Here is a 24,129-nt window from a genome sequence, read left to right as displayed (position 1 = left end):
ACAAATAAATAGAGAAATGTGAAGTAAAGGATGACAAGATGGACTAACTTGTCTCATTTATTGTGTAAAATGTGAAACAAACCATACAATTTGATTTATTTAATGAAGTAAGTTGAAAATTTAAATATATCTTATATTGTAGTGGGTTAGTCTATAAAAAAATTAGATCGATTTATCTATTCACTAAGAGATAATTAAATTTAAGTTTAAACATACATTTATACAAAGATTATATTTTTCAAAATATTTTTAATAAAATGTAATGAATCCGAAAAAAAATGAGTCAACTTATCCATTAATTAAAAAATAATTAAATTGAAGTTTAAACATACATTTATACAAAGATTATATTTTTCAGAATATTTCTAATAAAATGTAACGAAAGATCATAAAATTTCATTGACATGTGTCCAACCTCATCCCATTTTCTTGACGAGTTAAGCAAAGTGAATCAAAACAAGTTATAACTTATTTAATAACCAAATACTCATGTGTAATACGCGAATAATTTTGCTTTTGAGGTGAAATTTTCGTATATAATATATAAATGAAGGGAAAAGGAGACAAATAACACATTAGAAGTGAAAAAATGATGATTTCCTTATCAAAGGGGTGACACTACAAGAAACATGGTCAAGCGTCACTTATTTCAGCAAAGAAAGCGTTACAAAAACAGCATCGCTTATTTCAATTGATGTGCCGTACCATTTGATTTAGTTGCAGATTAAAAAAGTCGATGTGCCGTATCATTTGATTTAGTTGCAGATGAAAAAAGATGGATGTAATTGCAAATCGGAATCATGCAAGACCAAGTTGCATGAAATACAAAACGCACCAGAACCCAGTATAAATGTGTCTGTCAATTTGGGTGAGTTCGTCACTGTGGTGCAGAAGCAAATTAAATTCACGGGATAATGAATTGCCGACACAACCCAGTCCTACGAGGTTAGGTAGGCCACTGACTTTTTTTAGAAAAACTTTTGTTCTGTTCAAATACGAAAAAAAAAATCATTTTTATGTTTTATTTTTCTACAAGTTCACAAGTTAATCACTTATACATTATCAGTGTAAAATTTTTTTATACTGACAACCAATTATATCTTTTAATAGTAATATGTCAGTTATTTATTTAATAAAATTTTAATAAAATAAGTAATTTTAAAAGATATGATTGATTGCAGGTGTAAAAAACTTTACACTAACAATATAAGAATGATTAATTCTTATAAGATTATGAAAAGTTTTACGCGAGAGAATATATTTTCGGGCCGTGAAGAAATTGCTAATTGATCCTTGAGATGTTAAGAAATAGAAAAAGGAAATAAAGATAGATGTCAATGATATACTCCCTTTATTTGATTTTTCGATATGTTAGAAAATTGCTTGAACAATAATTTGTCTTACTGAAAAACATTTGTTGGGTTCAAATACATAAAAAAAAAAAAAAAAAAAAGCATTGCATATAGGAAAAAGTAGGCGTGCATCCAATTTTATGAAACTTCCACTTAGAGTCATTAAAATTTCATTTTTGTGAAATTGCACACGATCTCCTTAATTTTTTTTATTATTTACATTAATTTTCTTTATAAGGATACATAATGTAATAATTTTTCATAATGTAATAAGAGTTTTTATAATATCTATGGTGTTAGTGTAATAATTTCAAATAAATAAGGCAATTACTATAGAGGTAGAAAAAACCAGAAAATGTAAATTCACGAAACTTTAGAGTGTAATTTATTTCTTTTGATTTTTGTTAGATAATATATATACAGACACAAAGTATTTATAAATTTTATTAAAAATTAATTTTAATTTGTTGCAAATTATGAGTTACTACTTTTAATGAGTTATTTTTTTAATCATGCTTTTTTTTTTCATCTTTGAATATAAAATCTTAATGAATTGGAACCAATTCCCCTTGTACCAACAATAAGTCATCGGTTCATGAATATACTGATTTGGTGTATAAGTGAGCTGAATTTGATAGACGAGTCTGAATAATCTAATAAGATATGCTAATTAAACTAATAAATATTATATTTTTACGAGAATAAAATTTAAGTTTAATTTTATATTAACTGAATTGTTTTGCTTGATACAATATTACAAACTGCCAAACTGGCTTCAAGTGAGTAGCCAACTCATCGGCTTATGTTTAACCTTTTTTCTTTTTCCCAAGTATAATAAATAACTAATATCATATGCTATATTAGGTTTCTTTTTATTTTTTAAAATTAATATTTTTGTACAAAATATCAAAATTTTATTTTTATTTTTTCATACTCCTTCCATTATAAATCTTTAGTCCTTTTAACTTTCTCATTGTTCTGAAACAATTGCCATTTTAAAATTTTAAAGTATAATTAATTCTTCTTTCTTCATTAAACTTCTATTTTATAGGCTTTTTCTCTATTAAATATTTACTTATTTTTATAAAAACGAGATAATGAAGTTGACATAATGAGATATTAAATAAGGATATTTGTCCAAATTCAGATATATTAAATGCTTCTAAATTGATGTGCATTGACTTTAAATTTTACTACTAAAAATATTATATGAGAATAATATTTTTTTATGAGAAGTCAGAAGAATTACATAATTTTTTTTTTGTTGAAGTGTTATTTATCGTAGAAAAAGTAATATATAGAGGAAAAGAAAATTCAAGTTACACAAGTACATTTCACAATCCTAGTCTGGATTTCAATTTACAAGCTTTTGATTTTTGTTCCTGACGTTAAATTTGGTTGAAACATTTTTTAAATTTGATACTGTCTTATAATAAGTATTTTCTCAGTTTTTTTTAAAGTAATGTTAATAAATAAATAAAGTAACATAGAAATTCTATGAAAATAATCTTATTATTAATATTATCCAACTCAACAATAATATTTTAAAAATACTATTTAAAGGTATGAATAAAAAATAATAATTAATGGAAGTATTACTTTAAAATTAAAATAATACTAATTAAAGGTATAAATAATTAGGACGTAGTAGATGATTAATCCTGAACAACATCTATACTGTATGGTGGCCGACTAGGCCGAACGCCCGAACCCACGAATAATCAGGCCGGATACCCGAGCCCGTCGATGCTGAGGCCGATCACCCGAGCCCACCGACCACGTATAAACGAGTGAAACATGCTGGTGTGGTCGGCCAATCTCAGCGCCTCTGCCAGGCTGATTACGGATAGTTTAATTAGTGTAACACATCAGATTAGCCCCCTAATTTTTCGGGGTGGCCTTGCTTGATGAGGTCCTCTAGTTTATCCTTTAACGCTGAGCATTCTTCTGTCGAGTGGCCCCGGTTTCGATGGAATCGGCATGACTTAGCCGTGTCGGCTCTTGGAGGTGTGTTCGCCCGCTTGGGCATCACCAATATTTCAGATACTAGGGCCTGCTCCAATACCTTGGCCCTGCTCGCGTTGAGAGGAGTATACGTTGTGTAACGCGGTCCTCTCGGCGGGCGAGCATTCGAGGGGTCGGCATTTGTCTTTTTCATGGGCTCCCGGCCTTGTTCCTTCTTGCTGTAAGTCTCCTCAACCCTAGCTTGGTTTCGGGTCTCCGCCAGCTCCTCCATTTGCATATACTTCTCGGCTCGGCGCCGGAGGTCATTCATGTCGACCGGTGGTTTCTTACATAAGCTATTCACAAAGGGCCCCGGCTTCAGAGCGGTGATCAGCCGGTCCAAGGCCACGGCCGGGTTAAGATCACCTATCTCCATGGCGATTTTGTTGAACCGGTCCATAAAGCTTCTCAAACTTTCCTTCTTCTCTTGCCGAATCCCCGTCAAAGCTAACGAGGTCGTCCTGTACGGCTTACTCGTCGCAAATTGTAGGGTAAACTCAGATGATAACTCGCTAAATGAATCAATGGAGGAGTTTGGCAGCCTCGTGAACCAACTCAAAGCCCTACCCTTCAGTGACGTGGGAAATATTCGGCACAGAGCCGAGTCGTCTTGAGTGGAGAGGGTTGCTTGAGTCAAGAAAACATTCAAGTGTTCCTCGGGGTCGGTTGACCCATCGTACTTGTTGATCGGTATACTTTTCCAGTGGTCCAATAGGGTTGCCTCCATTATTCTTCGAGGGAAAGGATGCCTCAGGGAGTGAGTATGGGTGTCGGCCTTGTTGGCCACCAAAGAGGTGGCTGGTGTTCGAGTTACATGGTCAGTCGGGGCATGATACGCTGATTCCTCCTGGAGAGTGGGAGTTGACGACACATATGTCTGGTTGAGGCTTCGAAGCTCGGCGTTCCGGCGGCGCAGTTCGGCCAACTCCCTGGCGTCGGCTTCTCTTTGTCTTCGGATAACGGCCATTTCTTCGCACAATGCGCGCAAGTCGTCTTGGAGGTCGGGCTGAGCATGGTCGGTATTAGGTTGAACCTCTTGTATCACGGGTTCGGTTTGTGTTTGAGGCATTCCGTACGGGTAACGCTCTTGGTTGGTCATAACGGGATTGCTCCCGAGATTAGGGATTGGTTGAGTCGTTGTTGATTGTCCCTTGCGCGTTGCTACCATGTCTTGATCTCAGTCGTAGAGTAAAAAGGGGCTGAAAACGTCTCTTCGGCCCCACGGTGGGCGCCAAATGTTCCTGTGTTATGAAACACACTTCAATTATCCTTGTTGTAGCGGGTCGGATCTTGGGTCTCGGTCTTCTCGTTCCTATCCGGGTAGTCCGAAGCGAGGTGGGGGGTGCCTGCAAAGACACTCCGACGCTCAAGTTAGTTCTCGGCATAATAAATGCGGTAGTTGAAAGTTAGTTACATACCTCGTTGGAGCTCTACTTATAGGTGTTCGTATTGGGCCGTGATTAAGGATTGGGCCCCGGAAAATTAGGGGGCTAATCTGATGTGTTACACTAATTAAACTATCCGTAATCAGCCTGGCAGAGGCGCTGAGATTGGCCGACCACACCAACATGTTTCACTCGTTTATACGTGGTCGGTGGGCTCGGGTGATCGGCCTCAACATCGACAGACTCGGGTATCCGGCCTAATTATTCGCGGGTTCGGGCGTTCGGCCTAGTCAGCCACCATACGATATAACATCTGTAGGTTAACTAATTTAGAACAACTTGGGCAGGCTAATTAATATAGCTATATGAACGTTTTATGTAGGTTAACTTATTTAGAACAATGTCTGGTTGTCGTGGAATGTGGATGGACAAATATGAAATACACACCTATGTTTTCTCAATGCACCTCCCCCTACCATTAACAATTTAACACCGTCTATTTTATGACACTATTCGAAAACCCTCTCTCACCTATAAACCTTGTTTGAATTTATCATCCCCTACATAATTCACTTATGGTGTGTTTGGATGAGAAATTTATATAGGGTAATTCATTTATTTGAAGAATTTCAAATTCTTTGAGGTGAAATGCTTTGTTTGGACGAGGAATTTACAAAGAATTTGAAATCCAAGCATTTGTGAAATTCCTTAAAATAGTAGAATTTCAAATTCTCCCAAAAATGGGAGAATTTGAAATTCTTCATATTTGTTTTTCTTATTTCACCTATATATTTTATCTTATCTCTTCATTCTTTTAATTATTGGATATTCAAAAATATTTTTAAAATTATTAAATATTATCTTATATTAATTTTTAAAATTATTAAATATTATCTAATATTAATTTTTAAAATTATTAAATATTTAAAAAAGGATTAATATTTATTTTTATAAAATTTAATTTAAAAATCTCAACATATAAATATTTTTTTAAAATCAATTTTACTATGATAGAATCAAATTATCATATTCAACCTAACAATTTAAAATTTAAGAAATTTGAATTGACTCATCCAAACAAAATATTTAAAGAATGATAGAAATTAAAATCAAAGTAATTCAAATACCAAGAATTTAAAATTTCTTGAATTTTTAAAATTCCTCATCCAAACACACTATTAAAGATATTTCATGGTCACCATTTTAATAAATATATAAAAAATATTGATTAAAAATTACTTAATTATTTTTACTTTATTAAAATATACCTTGATGTTATTTTTTATTTTAACTTTTTATTATTAGTTAATGATATTTTTTTCATCATTTTTCGTATTTGATTTTTGTTTTTGTCTTATTACTTGATTTTCGAAAGTTAGAAATTTTGGTAGATTGTATCAAATGTGAAAAGTGAAAACGAAAAGGGTTTTCGCTTTCGGCGGTTGGTTCTACTACGGTAGTACTTTTGGTTAGTTCTTTTTCTTACGACAGAATTACTTGAATGGGAAATCAGCCAAATATATATTTTTCCCCGTCTTAAAATAGTTATTATTTGAAGTTTTATATAACGAATTAGCGATTGAGAACTATTAGATACTCTTAATTTTACAAATATAATTTATTCAATTATATTAACAGTCTGAAATACTGAAAGATAAGAATTTAAATTAATAATTCTTTTTAATTTAAGTAAAATATTAATTTAAATAAACTAAAAACATTTTAAAACATAAAAACAGGAATTTAGTTTTTAATTCTCAATAAATTTTACAAATATTAAGTTAACCTGAATTTATCTAGACTTCTAAAAAGGATAAGACCATTCTTTTATATATATATATATATATATATATATATATATATATATATATATATATATATGTAACTAATTCAAATTTGTCTTTTAAATGCCTTGAATGTTTAGAAAAAATGCTTTGAATGTAAAATATCACTAGATTTTATCCCCTCGTTAATTAATTAACCACCGCTATTAAAAGTAAAAGAGTAGTGAGGTTATTTTAGTAAAAATATAAAAAATAATAATATAATAATGTCTAATACTCTAAGTAAAGTATTGTTAAAATTTGTTTCATTATTATTTTAATTGAAAGTAAAAAAGTAAATGAAAGGATAAGATTAAAAATAATATTAAATTAATTTTATAAATTAAAATTAATATTATTTATTATTGTTTACTCTCTCACATAATAAATACACTAAAAAGAGATATTGAATAATAAATTGAATTAATCATCTATACATTATTAATGTAAAGTTTTTTATACTAATAATTAATCATATTTTTTAAATTATTTTATTTTATTTTTATTTTATTAAATAAATAAATAATATGATACTATTAAAAAATATAATTAATTGTTAGTATAATTTTTTTTTACACTGACAGTATATAAATGATTACTCAAGTTTAGTAATTATTAAAGTGTGACTAAAGACACACATTAGAAAAACTGTAAACATGTGTGTAAAACGTTTGCCCCCTTTTTTTTTTTCTTTCTCGAAAAGCATTTATTGAGACTTGAAACTTTTAATGACTCTTAAAACTTTAAGTTTGTCTTCTTCTCTCTCTATTTATTTTTTTAGAAAAATTTAATGACTCTTAAAACATTTAATAGCTCTTAATAATATTACTCTCACCCCATTCTACAACAATGATTACAGCATTAGTGTAATACATTAATTATATTTTTTTAATTTATCCTTTCATAAATTATTTAACTATCATAATTAAAAGTAATGAATTTATAAATTAAAAAAAAATGGACTATGTTAGTAAACTTGTATAAAAAATAATATATTTATTGTTGTCCTTATGTGTAAAAATCTTAAACTGCAATCTTCTTGGAACAAAGTGACTAATAAATTAAAAAAATTAAGTTTAAGAGTGATGCACTTGTAAAAAAATTTACACAACCAACCGATCAAAAATCATTATTTTATATAATATTTTTAGATATATAATTATTATAAATATCAATAATCATTTATGGTAAATTATGATTGAACAATTGTATAAAATTATCTTCCTATATAAGGTTAAACCCTTAAAATAATTTTGATCTAATCATATAGTAACTATTATTCCTTCTATTTCAAAATAAGTGCCATTTGAAATTATTTTACACATATAAAAAAAGTTAATAAATAGATAAAAAGAAAATTATAAAAATAATCTTATAAGCAAAAATGATGTGTGTTTGTACATGATATTAATTATTAGAGTAACATATTTATGAAAACATGTAGGGTTTGGTATGAAATTTAATTAAGTAAAGCGTCGACGTTTTGCAAAAGGAAAATATCTAGGAAGAGGTAGAAGATGAAAGTGTGTATATATATAAGTCCCCATGACAGTCCCCTGAACTTAGGAACCAGAACCACATTTGTACTCTTGATCTTCATAAGAATCGATATAGCCACGTAAGAGACACGATGGATTGGCTCCAAACCATTATAGTGATGATGATGGTAACACTACCACTGGTACTCGTGTTGGGAAGACGTGGAAAAGCCCCATATCCGCCAGGACCAAAAGGGTTACCCATAATAGGAAACATGCTAATCATGGACCAACTAACCCACCGGGGCCTCGCCACGCTGGCAAAACAATACGGCGGCGTTTTCCACCTCCGCATGGGCTTCCTCCACATGGTCGCCATCTCGGAGCCCGAGGCCGCGCGCCAAGTGCTCCAAGTCCAAGACAACGTCTTCTCCAACCGCCCCGCCACCATCGCCATCAGCTACCTCACCTACGACCGCGCCGACATGGCCTTCGCCCACTACGGCCCCTTCTGGCGCCAGATGCGCAAACTCTGCGTCATCAAGCTCTTCAGCCGCAAGCGCGCCGAGTCCTGGCGCTCCGTCCGGGAGGAGGTCGACGTCGCCGTCCGCTCCGTCGCCTCCTCCGCCGGAAAACCAGTCAACATCGGGGAACTGGTTTTCAACCTGACCAAGAACATTATCTACCGCGCGGCGTTCGGGTCGAGCTCGCAGGAGGGGCAAGACGAGTTCATTGGGATATTGCAGGAGTTCTCGAAGCTCTTCGGAGCGTTTAACATCGCAGACTTCATTCCTTTTCTTGGGCGCGTGGACCCGCAGGGGCTGAACGCGCGTCTCGCTAGGGCACGTGTCGCGCTCGATAGCTTCATTGATAAGATCATCGACGAGCATGTGCAGAAGAGCGATAAGAGAGACGATGGAGAGACGGACATGGTGGATGAGTTGCTCGCGTTTTACTCCGAAGAGGCCAAGTTGAACAATGAATCCGAGGATTTGCAGAACTCTATCAGACTCACTAAGGATAACATCAAGGCTATCATTATGGTATGGATTCCTTTTCAAATATTTCTTATTCTTTCATCAACCCTATTATATTTCATCGAGCTACCCTTTACGCATGTTTCACTATATCATCAAGAGTAACAAAGAAACCACGAACAAATACTATACCTCAATCATTCCATACCTTTCAGTTTAATTATATGTGTGTTTCGATTATATATATTTTTCTACTTTAATTGTTAAAGGCTTCAAGCTTTTTTAATCCAAGAAGATTAAGATCTATGAAGTTAATTTATGGATGATGTAGAAAAATTGCCTGTAGAATTAATCTTTTCAGAATTTTATTTGTTTCACATTTAATATTTATTTTGTTTTCTCTGTGTTTTTAAAAAAATATCCAGAATCAAGCTTATTATATTATTTCTCTCGTTCTTCACCATAGAAAAAGTGTCAGCACGTTTGATCTTGCGGTGAATATGTACAAAAATATTCACTTTTGTTGTATATATATTTTTAAGATATAATAATTTAAATTTCTAGTATATTTTCTTTAAAGGATGGTTTATGTTGTTTTTTAACTTTAATTTTAAAATTTTGAATTTATATTTTTAAATTACTTAATTATAGCCAAAAAAATACTTAATTATATATTTAAATTTAAATATCTATGTATATCATCTGAAATATTTACTAGTTATATAAGTATTTGCATGTGTCTCAGTCATGTTAATAATATATTTCTTTGTATGCGAAGTTTGTTTTTGTCAAAATTTGATTTACATGTCTAAGTTAGAAATTTCCTATTCAAGAATTTTCTCCGATTAGATAAGCACGTAATACTAAATAAAGATCAAGGTATCATTTCTACGACACTCAAGTGGTCCATTTTTTACTTATCAAACTGAGTTGAATTCATTTACAAACATACCCCCTCCATAATCATTTTTATGTTTTAATTTTTTTTATATATTTTAAGTGATATTAATTTTTTTTCTCACTTATATCGTTATGTTATGTGACAATTAATATCCTTATTTTATAATCATAATTTTTCTTACTCTACATATTATAATATTATAAGATATTATATGAGAATATTTTAGATTTAACACACGATTCTTAAGGAATGAAAAATATTAAACATAAGAATAAAAATATTATGCAGAGGGAATAATAAATATTATTAAAAAAAATGTCTCCAAACCAATTATGATTACTTGTGCTGAAATTAAAAAAGTGAATGCAATTTTACTATAGTTATTGTGAATACTGAATATGGGGTTAACTATAGATGAAGAAAAAAAGCAATCGATAAGGTTGAGAATAGGAATGGGGTGCGAACATAAGCCACCAAACATGCAATGACGATCCCAACGTCTTCATAGTGGGTTCGGGTTGGTGTCATTTCTCCGTCCATTTTTTTTTTTTTTTTTCTTACTTTCAATTAAGATTTGATTTGGAAAGCGAAGAATTCAACGATAGAATATTTTTGTACCGTAAGAAGGTGGTTAAATAAATAAGAAATTGATTGATATTATTGTTAATGATTGTGCGTTAACATTACAGGACGTAATGTTCGGAGGCACGGAAACGGTGGCGTCAGCGATCGAATGGGCCATGTCGGAGCTAATGAGAAGCCCAGAAGAGCTAAAGCGGGTCCAACAAGAGCTGGCGGACGTAGTGGGCCTGGACCGTCGGGTCGAAGAGTCCGATTTCGAGAAACTGACGTACCTCAAATGCGCCCTCAAAGAGACCCTCCGCCTCCACCCGCCGATCCCGCTCCTCCTCCACGAGACGGCGGAGGACGCGACGGTGGCCGGGTATTTGGTTCCGAAGAAGGCGCGCGTGATGATAAACGCGTGGGCCATTGGGAGGGACAAGAACAGCTGGGAGGAAGCGGAAAGTTTCAAACCGGGGCGGTTCCTGAAACCGGGCGTGGCAGATTTCAAAGGCAGCAACTTCGAGTTCATTCCATTCGGGTCGGGTCGGAGGTCCTGCCCCGGAATGCAGTTGGGGCTGTACGCGCTGGAGTTGGCGGTGGGTCACCTTCTCCACTGCTTCACGTGGGAATTGCCAGATGGGATGAAACCTAGTGAGATGGACATGGCTGACGTGTTCGGCCTCACCGCTCCAAGGGCCACGCGCCTCGTTGCCGTGCCAACCAAGCGCCTCCTATGCCCTCTCCTTTAATTCAACTAAAACAACAACAATTCCATTTCGACCCCTTTTTTTCTTCTTCTTTTTATCCCCCAATTATACATAATCATAAATAACATAAAGGGAAACACAAAATAAAAATGTGCCTGCCTGCATTTACTATTTAGTTCTCTCTATTTGGAAAAAAAAAAAAAAAAAAAAACTGTTCTTGATGTGAGCTTTTGTGGAGAAACATTTATGTATGTATTTTGTTTCTTTTTGCTCCAGTTCCGTTTTGATTCTTATCTATGTTTTGAAATAATAGCGAATCGGCCATTAAAAGAGTGGGTGGCATTGATAATAATTAGTGTGAGAAATTTAGTTTCATTTTTGTCTTGGATGCGACAGTGTGTGAATTTATTTTTGGTGAGAGGAGGATTTGACATCAAATCACGTATTTAATTAGCAGCGGTAGTATTGTTTTCGAAGTAAGTGGATTCTAGAGGTGCGAATGAAGTGGATGACTTTGGAGTGTGAACCAAAAATGTAGCTAGCAGAAATGAACAACGAGTGTCCTAAAAATCAACGTCGCACAAGGTTGAGTTGTCCTGAAAGAAAATATAATGATAATGCAATCCGCGCCGTAAATTTCTAATTGAGTACGTTTGCATGTCGCAATGGCAAGGGCATTTTAATTGCTGTGCCTATACATAGCAAGAATGCATGCTCACCAGAAAATAACTTTTTTTTTTTTCTATACGTGCATGTTTTAATAAAACTTATCTAATGCAGTTAGATTTGGTCAAGTAGAAGTGGCGTAATCTGTTTTGTATACGAAAATGCATAATATAAGTGAATTGATAAACGTGGAAAAGTATACATTTGAAGGCGTATATGTAATGGCGTCTAATAGAAACAGAAAGATGAGGAGTGTTGAAAGGAACGTGAAGCCTTTCTTTGATTTTGTTCAAATTCAATGTCACAAGTTAAAGAGTGAAAGTGACCCTTCTTTTGTATCCGTAAGCTTAGTCAACTGAGGAGCCCTAAGCTTTAAGTATTTTACTTGGTGATGCTAATGCTACGACCAAAACAATAAACTACTTTGTCAATTGTGATGCATGCCATTGCCAAGTGCCAACACTGATTGCTCTTATATTTAAGGTCCATTTGTTTGACTAATTTGCTTTTGAGAAAGAATAATCTAGCATTCCTTTTGGTCAGCGTGAATACTCCAAGTTTCAGACATTACAATCTCAAATGAGTTAAATCAGCAGATTACCATTTGACATATGTGTCTGGTTAATTAACGTGTGCAGTTAGTATTCATTAGTTTACTAGATTGTCACATATAATTATTTTCAACTTCCTTTCTCAATCTTTTTTATTTGCTGACCAAAATATTAAAAAGCAGGAAAACAATTAAGCTGATATTTTCAATTGTCGGTGGCATTCACACTTATTTTACTCGAATTTCAAAGCTAATCCAAGGACAATTTTTGTCCAAACACTTGCACCCCACACTATGAATTGATTTAGCTTGGAATTAATCATTCAGAAAGGACATTTATCCAACATTTTAGTCCCACATATTTAAAAATGATAGTACTCTTTCCGGAAGAGAATCACTATAGTTTTAGTATTTTTTCTGGATTTATATTAAGTAAAAAAAATTAAATTAAAATATAAATAAATTTCAATTAAGTTAATTTTATTTAATATTTTTAATTAATCTAAGCATATCCTTAATACAATTAATGAGAGTACCATCTACTATAAATGTTATTGAGGACATTAATGTAGTGTATATTTTATATGAAATTGTAAAAAATAAATGTATTGAATTTAATTAACTTCTTTAACATGTGTGAATTGATTTTTTTTACTTATATATAAATTTAGATAAAGTATTTGATATTTTCAATTTTAAGATAATAATTATTATTTTTTCTTGATTTGTTATCTCAAATTTTTTAACTACGACATTTAAAAATAGTGTATTTATTAAAATAGAATAGCTGTTTTAGTAAAATTGTAACATAAAATAATATGTTTATTATTACTTTTTAATATGCGGAAAAATACAGCCCACAAGTAAAGGGATGAGTTACAATGTAGATGAAAAGGTGTTAGGATAATGATTTGTGAAGAATGGGGCGATAAATAGATGTGTTTATTGTTGGGGAGTTTTTAATATCGAGAGAGCATCTCACAATGAGTAGTGAGTAAGTCACACAAGTGAGCTTGATACCACAACATATCCTAAAATCTTAAGGCATTAGGTAGGTGAGTCTTTTTCACTTATATATTACTTAACATGTCCGACTCTAACTGTTCCTACCATAAGTCCGCTATCATCGTTAGGGTCACCGCATCCGAGGTATTGTCCGCTTTGGCGCTCGTTGGGCCGTCACGATTTTGTCCTTGAAAAGGCGTCTCGGTGGGTTAAGGAGGAAGATTGTTTATAAACTACCCTTAGCCTCGACTCCTAAGCGATGTGGGACTTTTTAGGCATACCGGAACAAGCCCCCCAGTTGATGCTAAGGGGCAGCAAGAGTGGCCTGGGCCCTCCTTCTAGCACCAAATGTACTTACACGAATCAGGTTGGATGCCTAACTCAGATAAGTCATCTTCTTTGCTCTGGTTTACCCGAGATGATATGAGATCGGTTGCGGGGACGAGTTCCTTCTCTCTGGTCTCCTTGTTCGAGCACCTCGGATGTACCTGCAAAAAGGACTCCGACGATCAAGTTAGTTCGTGGCCCCTCTTTCATGTATTGCTTATAACATTACCTATGGTGGGTTTTCGGAGTAACCGTGTAACTGCTGTATGGTTCTCTTCTGGAGGTGGTTGAATTGTGTATGACGTTGTCAACATGCCGAGGTGTCTTGCTGATGTCTCCCCATCCGATGTGACATGTCAGCATTTCATGGTTTTATTCCAGTTTGCTTAAGGGAAGTGGCGAAAGAAGAGAAGCTGTTAAAATGGAAACTCAGAAATTGTTGAATGCAGGGTTCATCAAAGAAATCAAATATACCACGTGGCTAGCCAATGTCGTGATGGTCAAAAAATCTAATGGTAAGTGGCGTATGTGTGTTGATTATACAGATTTGAACAAAGCCTGTCCAAAGGATGCATATCCCCTACCCAGCATTGACAGATTGGTGGATGGAGCTTCTGGTTATGCTATGCTAAGCTTTCTGGATGCCTACTCAGGCTACAATCAGATTCTCATGTATCCCCCAGATGAAGAATACACTGCTTTTATCACAGAACAAGCCAAATACTGCTATCACGTCATGCCATTTGGACTCAAGAATGCTGGAGCAACATATCAGAGATTAATGGATAAGGTCTTTGCTGAACAAATTGGTCGCAACCTTGAGGTTTACGTTGATGACATGGTCATCAAAACGAAGTCAGCCACTGATCATGTCCGAGATCTCGAAGAGATCCTCCAACAAGTCAGAAAGTACAATATGAGACTAAATCCTGAAAAATGTGTCTTCGGAGTTCAAGGCGGAAAATTCTTAGGCTTTATGATCACTTGTCGAGGGATAGAAGCAAATCCAGACAAATGTCAAGCATTGATTAATATGAGGAGTCCGCAAAGTCATAAAGAAGTACAAAGATTGGCGGGGAGGCTTGCCAGTTTATCTCGGTTCATCCCCAAGATGGCAGAAAAGACCAAACCTATTTTTAACCTGCTCAAAAAACCAAAATATTTTCATTGGGATGACCGATGTGAACAAGCATTCTCCGATTTCAAGCACTTTTTATCTTCACCTCCTATTCTGAACAAGCTGCAGGCTCATGCCGATCTTTTGTTGTATCTTGTTGTGGCTGACAATGCAATCAGTGCGGCACTTATGGAATCTGACGGTAACAAACAAATTCTTATTTATTTTATCAGTCGTGTTTTGCAGGCTACCGAGCAGAGGTATCAAACTATTGAGAAGTTGGTTCTTGCCTTAGTAACTTCAGCTCGACGACTTCGGCCTTATTTTCAGAGTCATCAGATCGTGCTCAAGACCGACTATCCCATCAAAAAGATACTTCGAAAGCCCGATCTCGCAGGTCGGATGACAGCTTGGTCGATCGAGCTCTCTGAATACGGAATTAAGTATGAAAGTCAAGGAGCGTTGAAGGCCCAATGTCTTACTGATTTCATAGCCGAGCTCACACCCAGCGGTTTCTCAGAAGATCCATCTTGGATTTTACATGTTGATGGTTCATCTAATACCAAAGGCAGTGGTGCTGGAATCATCCTTGAAGGTCCTAATGATATGATGCTTGAGCTTGCAATCAAGTTTGATTTCCGAGCCACTAACAACCAAGAAGAATATGAAGCTTTGCTTGCAGGATTGAGATTGGCCAAAGATGTTGGCATTAAGAGGCTCAGATGTTGTACTGACTCCAAATTAATTACAGAGCAAGTCGGAGAAAGTTATCAAACAAAAGAACCACAGCTCCAAAGGTATAACCTCATGGTATCTCATTTAACCTCATCCTTTGACCATTTTCAAATTGAACACATTCCACGAGCACAAAATGTTAGAGCCGACTTGCTATCCAAGCTAGCCAGTACTAAACGTCCAGGACAACATAAAACAATTATTCAAGAAACAATCAGTATTCCCAGCTATGACTCTGTAGCAATATTGGCCAACACCCCTGGTCAGTCAAGTTGGATGACTAGCATTTGGCAATACCTTGCCGTTGGAACTTTACCAAGTAACAAAGTGGAAGCTTCAAAAATCAAAGCCAAAGCTTGTCATTTCACAATCGAAGCAGGTGAATTGTTCAAGAGAGGATTCTCAATACCCCTTTTAAAATGTCTTGACCCAGATCAGGCTGAGTACGTGATGAGCGAGATCCATCGGGGCATCTATGGCATGCACTCTAGAGCTCGGTCCATGGCAGCAAGAGTAGTCCGAGCTGGCTACTATTGGCCGACTATGAGATCAGATTGTAAGGCATTTGTACAAAAATGTGAAGCTTGTCAGAAATTTCGCAACTTACATCAGCTACCTGCAACAGCACTTCACTCCATGCAGTCAGCATGGCCTTTTGCATGGTGGGGCATGGACATACTTGGTCCCTTCCCAATTGCCAAAGGCCAATTGAAATTCTTAATTGTAGGGATTGATTACTTCACAAAATGGATCGAAGCTGAACCTTTAGTGAGAATTACAGTAATTAATGTGCAACGGTTCACGTGAAAGAAAATCATCTGCAGGTATGGCCTACCTCAAGCAATCACCACAGATAATGGCAAGCAATTTGTAGACAAAAATTTTGAACAATTTTTGACGCAACTTGGGATCAATCACAAAGTCACCTCGGTAGAACACCCACAAACAAATGGCCAAGCTGAAGCGGTGAATAAGGTGATTCTTCGAGAACTTAGGAAAAGGCTGGGATCGTAAAAAAGAGAATGGGTTGAAGAATTACCTAGTGTTTTGTGGGCATACCATTGCACCCCGCAGACCACCACTCAAGAAACTCCTTATAGGTTAACCTATGGCTCAGATGCAATGATACCTGTTGAAGTTGGTGAACCAAGTCACAGAAGGTTGACGTTTGATGAATCTCAGAATGAAGCGCAATTGAACATAGACCTCGACTTAATTAAGGAGACAAGGGAATGTGCTAAGGTGCAAGAAGAAGCATGTAATCTCCGAGCTTCGAGACGGTATAATTCCAAACTCAAACCGAGATGTTTCCACGAGGGAGACCTCGTATGGCGAGCTACAGGTGAAGCTAGGAAAGATACATCAGCAGGCAAATTTGTAGCTAATTGGGAATTCCTATAAAACGGAGCATATAGGCTAACAAAGCTCAGTGGCAAAGTTCTTCCCAGAACTTGGAATGCCACTCATTTGAAGTTTTATTTTAGTTAAACACATGTACACCCAGGTATTGTACTCTTTTTCCTACTTCAGTTTTTTTTCCCAAATAAAAAAAAAAAGGTTTTGGCTGAAGAGGTTTTAACGAGGCATGCCTGAGGTAAATTGAAGAGATGTAATTGGTTTATAAGTCTATATCATACATACTATCTTCTCGTATTCTCTTCTCTTACTTTTAATTTACTCTCCTATGCTTCAATTAATTATCTCAAAATTTACATCACTATACATCAGCCAAGGTGAGCCGATATCATCATTTACGTAAGGTACTAAGCCAAGTCTGAGCTGCTACCAACATTTGCGTATAATACTTAGCTAAGTTTAAGCCGAGGTTATTATTTATACATCATCCATATTGAAGCTCGGAAAGAATTGATCTTCTAATTCATTTTACTTTTTAGTCACCTCGTCAACTCTGAGCCCATTTCGTTTCGTAATAATACATTGGCCAAGAGTGAGTTGAACTCATTATTCAAAAATTTAGCCAAGTTTGAGCAAAAAATTTAGCCAAGTTTGAGCAAAAAATTTAGCCAAGTTTGAGCAGAAATTTAGCTAAGTTTGAGCAAAAATCTAGCCAAGCCTGAGCAAAAATCTAGCCAAGTTTGAGCAAATAATTTAGCCAAGTTTGAGCACTAATTTTGCCAAGTTTGAGCAAAATTTATCTTTAAGCCCATTTTATTACTTACAACGCAACACGACCAAGTTTGAGCCGATTTCATCCTATTATTCATCCTATTAAAATAAACACTAGTTTCGTTCAAACGTTTGTGTGCTAATTCTCGGCACAACACCATAATTAATTAAAACCTTCATAAAGATATTCAGAATATTATAAAAATTATCAAAAGTTTAGCCTATGAAGGCCACAGTAAATTAGAACCCTAAGTAGAAACCATACTATTGTGCTGTAAAAAAAATACATATATATATATATATATATATATATATATATATATATATATATATATATATATATATATATATATATAATTACTCATTGTTTTCTTTGATGCTCATATCATCCGAGATGTCATCCTCGTTAACCAATTTCATCTTGAAGACATCTTTGCTGATGTGAATTTCTATCAAATCGATGTTAGGGGCAACACACTTCACCTGTCGTAAGGCTTTAGAAAACCCCTTCTTATGTTCCACGACTACTTCATACTCGGTAGCCTCCATCTCTTTCTTCAATTTCTTGTTCTCACTCTCTATTTCTTGGATCTTCCTCACGTTAGCGGCGATCACTTCTTGACAAACTTTATTTTTCTTATAAAGGTCCACCATCTCGCCTTTCAAGCTCTGCATATCCCCCTCATGGTCCTGTGTTTTCTTTTCCAACGCCTTCACGGTCTCCGCTTGAACTTCCTTCTCTTTTTCTAACAAACTCACCTTCTTCAAAAGGCCATCCACCTTCTTCAAACGCCTTTGAGCTTTCGTCCAATTTTTTCTTTAAGTTACCCACCTCAGCATTCAACGAGCCAATCTGGGCATTATCAATTCTCAGCTTAGACATCAGTGCATCATTTTTATCCCATTTTTTCTTCCAATGATCTACCACAACGATACATCTTTGTAGAAACACTTGCACAGAATCCAAACCTTGAACAGGTCCAACCTTCTCAATCAAAGCTTTGTCAGCGATATAGGCTAGATCTTCCTTGTAAAATACTTCTGCAGTCAACTCGGCATTCCAGAAGGAAATCACGTCGGGTGACATGCTTACATGATCCAACCTAGCCAAAGGATGCTCCGTATCATATCTTTGATGCAATGATCTCGGACGGTTGTTTGGTCCAGATTGGGACGACCTCCCTTGTGAAGTCGGCGAGTTAAAGCCGAGTTGAGCAATTGATGCCTCCAGGTTTGACACTAAATGTTCTGAAGATTCAGGCACCTGTACACTCGCCGACTTCACGAGATAAATTTGAGATCAGAAACAATTAACATAATTACATAATATTGCTTAGGAATGATAAGAAATATACCTTCTCTTTTTTCAAATCACTGGCACGATTTTTATCACTTTGCCTCTGGAGGGTATCTTCTTTCTCCAGATCGATCACACCCTCCGGGTTTGTCGTTCCTTTCACAACTTCTTTCATCGGCATACTAGAATTACCAACATGGTCAGCAACCTTTTCACCCTCTATCTTTTGCTTCTTCACTCTCTGCTTAGGAATAGCTGCATCCGAGATTTCTTTTATGTTAAATTTCCCCTTTAACTCGCGCCATTTGCTCCTCCCCATGATCCCTGCACATCACAGCAATCAATAACATATTCAATTACACTATTTTAATTACATGTAGCTATTATTATTACTTACTCTCTAAATCATCTTGTGGATTTTGGGACCTCGCAAGCAATAAAATAGCTTTGCTCTCTAATGGTCGAGCTAGCTTTTCCAACTTTTCTATGTCTTCTTTTCTATGAAAGTAGCTTTTGGTTCGCCATTCCAATGAAAAATCGGATCCAAACTCGGGTTCTCATGAGCCGATTGTACTTTAAAGAACTCTTCTTTAAAGTTCTTGTATGATTGTGCAAAAATTTGAAATAGACCCCCATGCGAACTTCCACTCAATGACACCCACCCAAACGGTGGTTCCCCCAATTTTATTTGATAGAAATGCATAAAAATTCCTAAGCTCGGCTCTATCCCCATTACTGCACATAAAATTTGGAACACCCGTACGAAACCCCAGCTATTCGGATGCAATTGACTAGGTGCTACATTTATCTTTTTTAACAACTCACACTCGAATGGGGTGAACGGAATCATCACACCTAAATCCCTACACAGGCATTGATACATATATATGAACGGACGTGTAGTAGACACTTTAAAAAACACTCGTTGCTCCGCGGAACAAGGTTCAATCGAAAGCCGTTCTAAATATGGAGGAGGACAGAACTTCAATTTATGCTGTAATACACTAGCCTCCATTTCGCTCTTAATCCTACTTTCATATTTTCCTACATCTCCCCTCACCCACTCGTACCCAGTGGCAAGGATTTTTGGGTGGGAGTCTTTCCTGTTATTTCCCCCTCTCTTTTGCACACTTGCTTCTTTCCCTTTACTCCCAGCGATTTTATCTTTCGCTTTACCCATTACAATCCCAAATACAACACAAAGATCAAGAGATAACGCTTGATACCTGGAAATCGTATGCTCCCTGTAATCCCTTATTCTTCACGAAAGAACTTGCCCACTCTGGCTATGGAGATATTACACGGACCTCTCGTCTGCTACACTTATAATCGTAGCCACCTTCACACCTTCTGCACTTATATATATACACGCTCCCAATCTCTTCGTTTCCTTTTCGAGCATTGCGCCTCTTCAACACGACGTTTCGCGCCCCTCCACGTCTCTCGCATTGAATGTTCTGCACCAAAACCCTCAATCATATTGATTGAGTGCCGTACCTGCTCCCGCTTCCCCATAATAGAGCTGTTACGCACATAAAGTTACGACTTTTCAAACCCTACACGTGTACCTCTTCAGCTCGTAACGTTATGGCTCTTTACGCCCCTTTTCCACGTTATCGGCTGACGTCCTTCTTCTCCTCAGCTCTTTCATTCTTACATCACTCAGAGCTTGGGGGGCTTATGTACCAACCTGACTCGAGCCGAGTTAGCCGAGTTCACGAGTTGACTTGACCGAGGTGATCCCTTAAGCAAACTGAAATAAAACCATGAAATGCTGACATGTCACATCGGATGGGGAGACATCAGCAAGACACCTCGGCATGTTGACAACGTCATACACAATTCAACCACCTCCAGAAGAGAACCATACAGCAGTTACACGGTTACTCCGAAAACCCACCATAGGTAATGTTATAAGCAATATGTGAAAGAGGGACCACGAACTAACTTGATCGTCGGAGTCCTTTTTGCAGGTACATCCGAGGCGCTCGAACAAGGAGACCAGAGAGAAGGAACTCGTCCCCGCAACCGATCTCATATCATCTCGGGTAAACCAGAGCAAAGAAGATGACTTATCTGAGTTAGGCATCCAACCTGATTCGTGTAAGTACACTAACCAATGTGGAACTTCACTTTACACTTGAATTCCAACACTCCCCTTCAAGTGTGAATCCCTTCCATATGGCTACGCTCCCCCTCAAGCGGAAGCTTTTTCTTTCGTCCACAAGTATTCAATAGTGGCCTTACTTGCACTGCCGTTGCACTTCAACGACACACGTCCTCCACACATCTAGGGAGACTTTCAGTACAAGGGATGATCCTACTCTTGGATCTCTTGCCAATTCCATTCAGGATCTCACTCTTGGATCCAATCAATACTCGTCTGAGCCGATCACCAGTCACTTTGGTCGAACCATCAGCTTTGATACCAATGTTGGGGAGTTTTTAACATCGGGAGAGCGCTCCACAATAGGTAGAGAGTAAGTCATACAAGTGAGCTTGACACCACAACATATCCTGAAACTTTAAGATATTAGATAGGTGAGTCTTTCTCACTTATATATTACTCAACATATTTAACTCTAACCAATGTAAGACTTCACTTCACACTTGAACTCCACTATATATATATATATATAAACAACTAAATCTGATTAATAATACAGGAGTAGGCACATAATTATACTACCAAGGTGCAATGAATGTATAAAATTGTAAATATCCTGATTATTAGAGTGTAGATAAACTGAATTGGATAGGTTTATTAGTAAAAGTGCGTGCAAGCTAATCTCTCTGTACTGGGACCCGTTTATTATTCTTATTTCCCCATTTACCTAAAAACATAACAATAAATGAGGACTGTCCAATTGTGTTAACTTTATTATCCAAAGTATAAACCCATAGAAGGCCTGGTTATGGAGTCATGGTCCCATGCCAAGGTCTTTTTTTGTTGAACTTATAGTAGATATGGAAAGAGAGAGAGAACCGAATCTTCTAGAGACTGTGTAAACCGAATAGGCTTTCCTATTCTTGTAAAATTCAGTACAAAGATTCTGCAAATCATTCGGATAAATCTTTTCTTAAGTGAGACATAAATTTGATATTGTAAAATTGGTGAGAATTGAGTTATATATTGAGATACAACTTATTTAATTGAAGTTAGTTTATTTAATTTTTAAGTGAGAGACAACTCATGCTCTAAGGAAAAAAAATATACTTGTCATCATTGCCCTGGGCTAACTAATTATGAAAATACTGATAAGAAAAATGATGAAATGATTAAATTTTTTAAAGTAAAATATAAGGAAATTTTAATCAAGTTAATATGATTGAATATTTTTAATTTAAAAATACTATTAAGACAATAAATAAGAGCATTATTCAGTTAATGATATTTTAGAAGATATAATGTATATTTTATGTAAAATTGAAAAAATTAAGTACATTTAATTAACTTTCTTAATTTGGGTGAAATTGTTATTATTATATTTTTTTTTTCTTATATATAGGTCCAAAGGAATATTTCTCTATCTCATAATAGTTGAGGTTTCTATAAATACATACTTTTTAATATAATTTTACTAAAATTATTTTATTGTATCAATAAATATATTATTTTTAATTGTGATTGTTAAATAATTTATGAAGGATTAAATTAGAAAAAAATTAATTAATATTCCATTAAGAATATTGTGTGTGTGTAATGGAAGGAGTAATATTAAATAAGCTTTTTTTTACTCGTTGGTCTAAAGCAAAGTGTTGAACCAACTTCTACATAGGCAATAATCTCTCAATAGATTTGGTAGACTATTTCCTAAGATCATATTAGTGATGCTGAACACTAAAAATACATGAACATAAAGATGCAAGAACTTTCTATTTTCTAAGTAAATTAAAAGCGTTGGTTAGAACATGTATTTGGAGTTATTTGTTGAAATGAAGTAATGAATGGGTGGATGAGGAAACTACAATTGGTTTTGGTTCTTTGACACGGTTATCAATGCGCATGAGTAGGAACAGTATTAACTCGCCCTTTCCTCTGTGGATGTCGCATTGTAGCAACTTCTATTACCCTTTTTATGGTATGTATTTGATGTTACTTGGTTAGAAATAACAAATTTGAGAGGCTTGTTATCATTGTAATAGCTCCAACATACTACAATGAGAAATTCAAATATTTGTATCGGTGTTAGATTATGTTAAGTGTATTTAACTTCGAGTAATCTAGGAGTATATACTCTTTAAAAAAAAATTTCAAAAAGTATGCAAGTGAGTATAAAATATATTGAAGAATCTTGATTTATGAGAATAATTGATGATCTCATAGACGGTTGGATATTTCAAAAAAATTATCCATAAAAGTTTTAACAAATAAAAAGTTCTGACTAATAAAGAGTTGTGTGAAATATCATAAAGTAAAGTCGATAAAATTTCAATTACAAAATGTGTGTTACAATTATTGTGATTATTTGATTATTTTAATTAAAGTTTGAATAATTTAACATATAGTCTAAACCATAATAATTTATCAATTGAACCAATTATGAACTTCTTCTACTTTCGTTTGAGTTTCATACTTTAATTTAGTTTTTATGAATATTCATATTTACACATTATTATAGAAATATATAATTATAATTTTTTTTAAGGATTAAATATGTTTTTAGTCCCTCAAATTTAAGACAAATTTGTTTTTGGTCCTTTAAATTTAAAATTGTTGTTTTTAGTCCCTATAATTTTCAAAAATATTGTTTTAGTCCCTTAAGTCACTAATAACATATTTGAAAATGACTAATTATGATAGTTATGCAATATCAACTGGATTTAATGTGATATTTTCACTAATAGGGACATGAATAAGTAAATTTTATGCAATAATATTTGATAAATTTCTTAACAAAATTTGAATATAAGGACTAAAATAAGATTTTTTGAAATTACAAGGACTAAAAATAACAATTTTAAATTTGAGGGACCAAAAATAGATTTACCCTAAATTTGAGGGACTAAAAACATATTTAAACCTTTTTTTTAATTTCTTAATTTTATTTTATTATATGTACATCTCTTTAAATCAAACCAAACTTAAATTAACCTATCTTTGATTGGTTTGA

The 24,129-nt window shown here is 34.9% G+C and overlaps 1 protein-coding gene across 1 annotated transcript; it reads left to right on the top strand.

The window, feature by feature from the left end:
- The first annotated feature begins 8,109 nt into the window (after positions 1-8,109).
- Positions 8,110-11,543, top strand: LOC109800254 (cytochrome P450 84A1). The gene is made up of 2 exons (XM_020361027.3): positions 8,110-9,085; positions 10,610-11,543. The coding sequence occupies exons 1-2, from the start codon at positions 8,195-8,197 to the stop codon at positions 11,231-11,233; spliced, it is 1,515 nt and encodes a 504-aa protein (XP_020216616.1). The 5' UTR covers positions 8,110-8,194; the 3' UTR covers positions 11,234-11,543.
- The last annotated feature ends 12,586 nt before the right edge of the window (positions 11,544-24,129 follow it).

Source organism: Cajanus cajan, chromosome 11 (assembly GCF_000230855.2).
Source record: "Cajanus cajan strain Asha chromosome 11, NIPB_CcT2T_4, whole genome shotgun sequence".
Classification (NCBI taxonomy): Eukaryota; Viridiplantae; Streptophyta; class Magnoliopsida; order Fabales; family Fabaceae; genus Cajanus; species Cajanus cajan.
This window is presented reverse-complemented; position numbering and strand designations above follow the sequence as displayed.

Coding starts and splice junctions, on each gene's coding strand:
- LOC109800254 (XM_020361027.3), top strand. CDS start 8,195: ATGGATTGGCTCCAAACCATTATAGTGATGATGATGGTAACACTACCA. Junction 9,086..10,609: donor ACATCAAGGCTATCATTATG/GTATGGATTCCT, acceptor TTAACATTACAG/GACGTAATGTTCGGAGGCAC.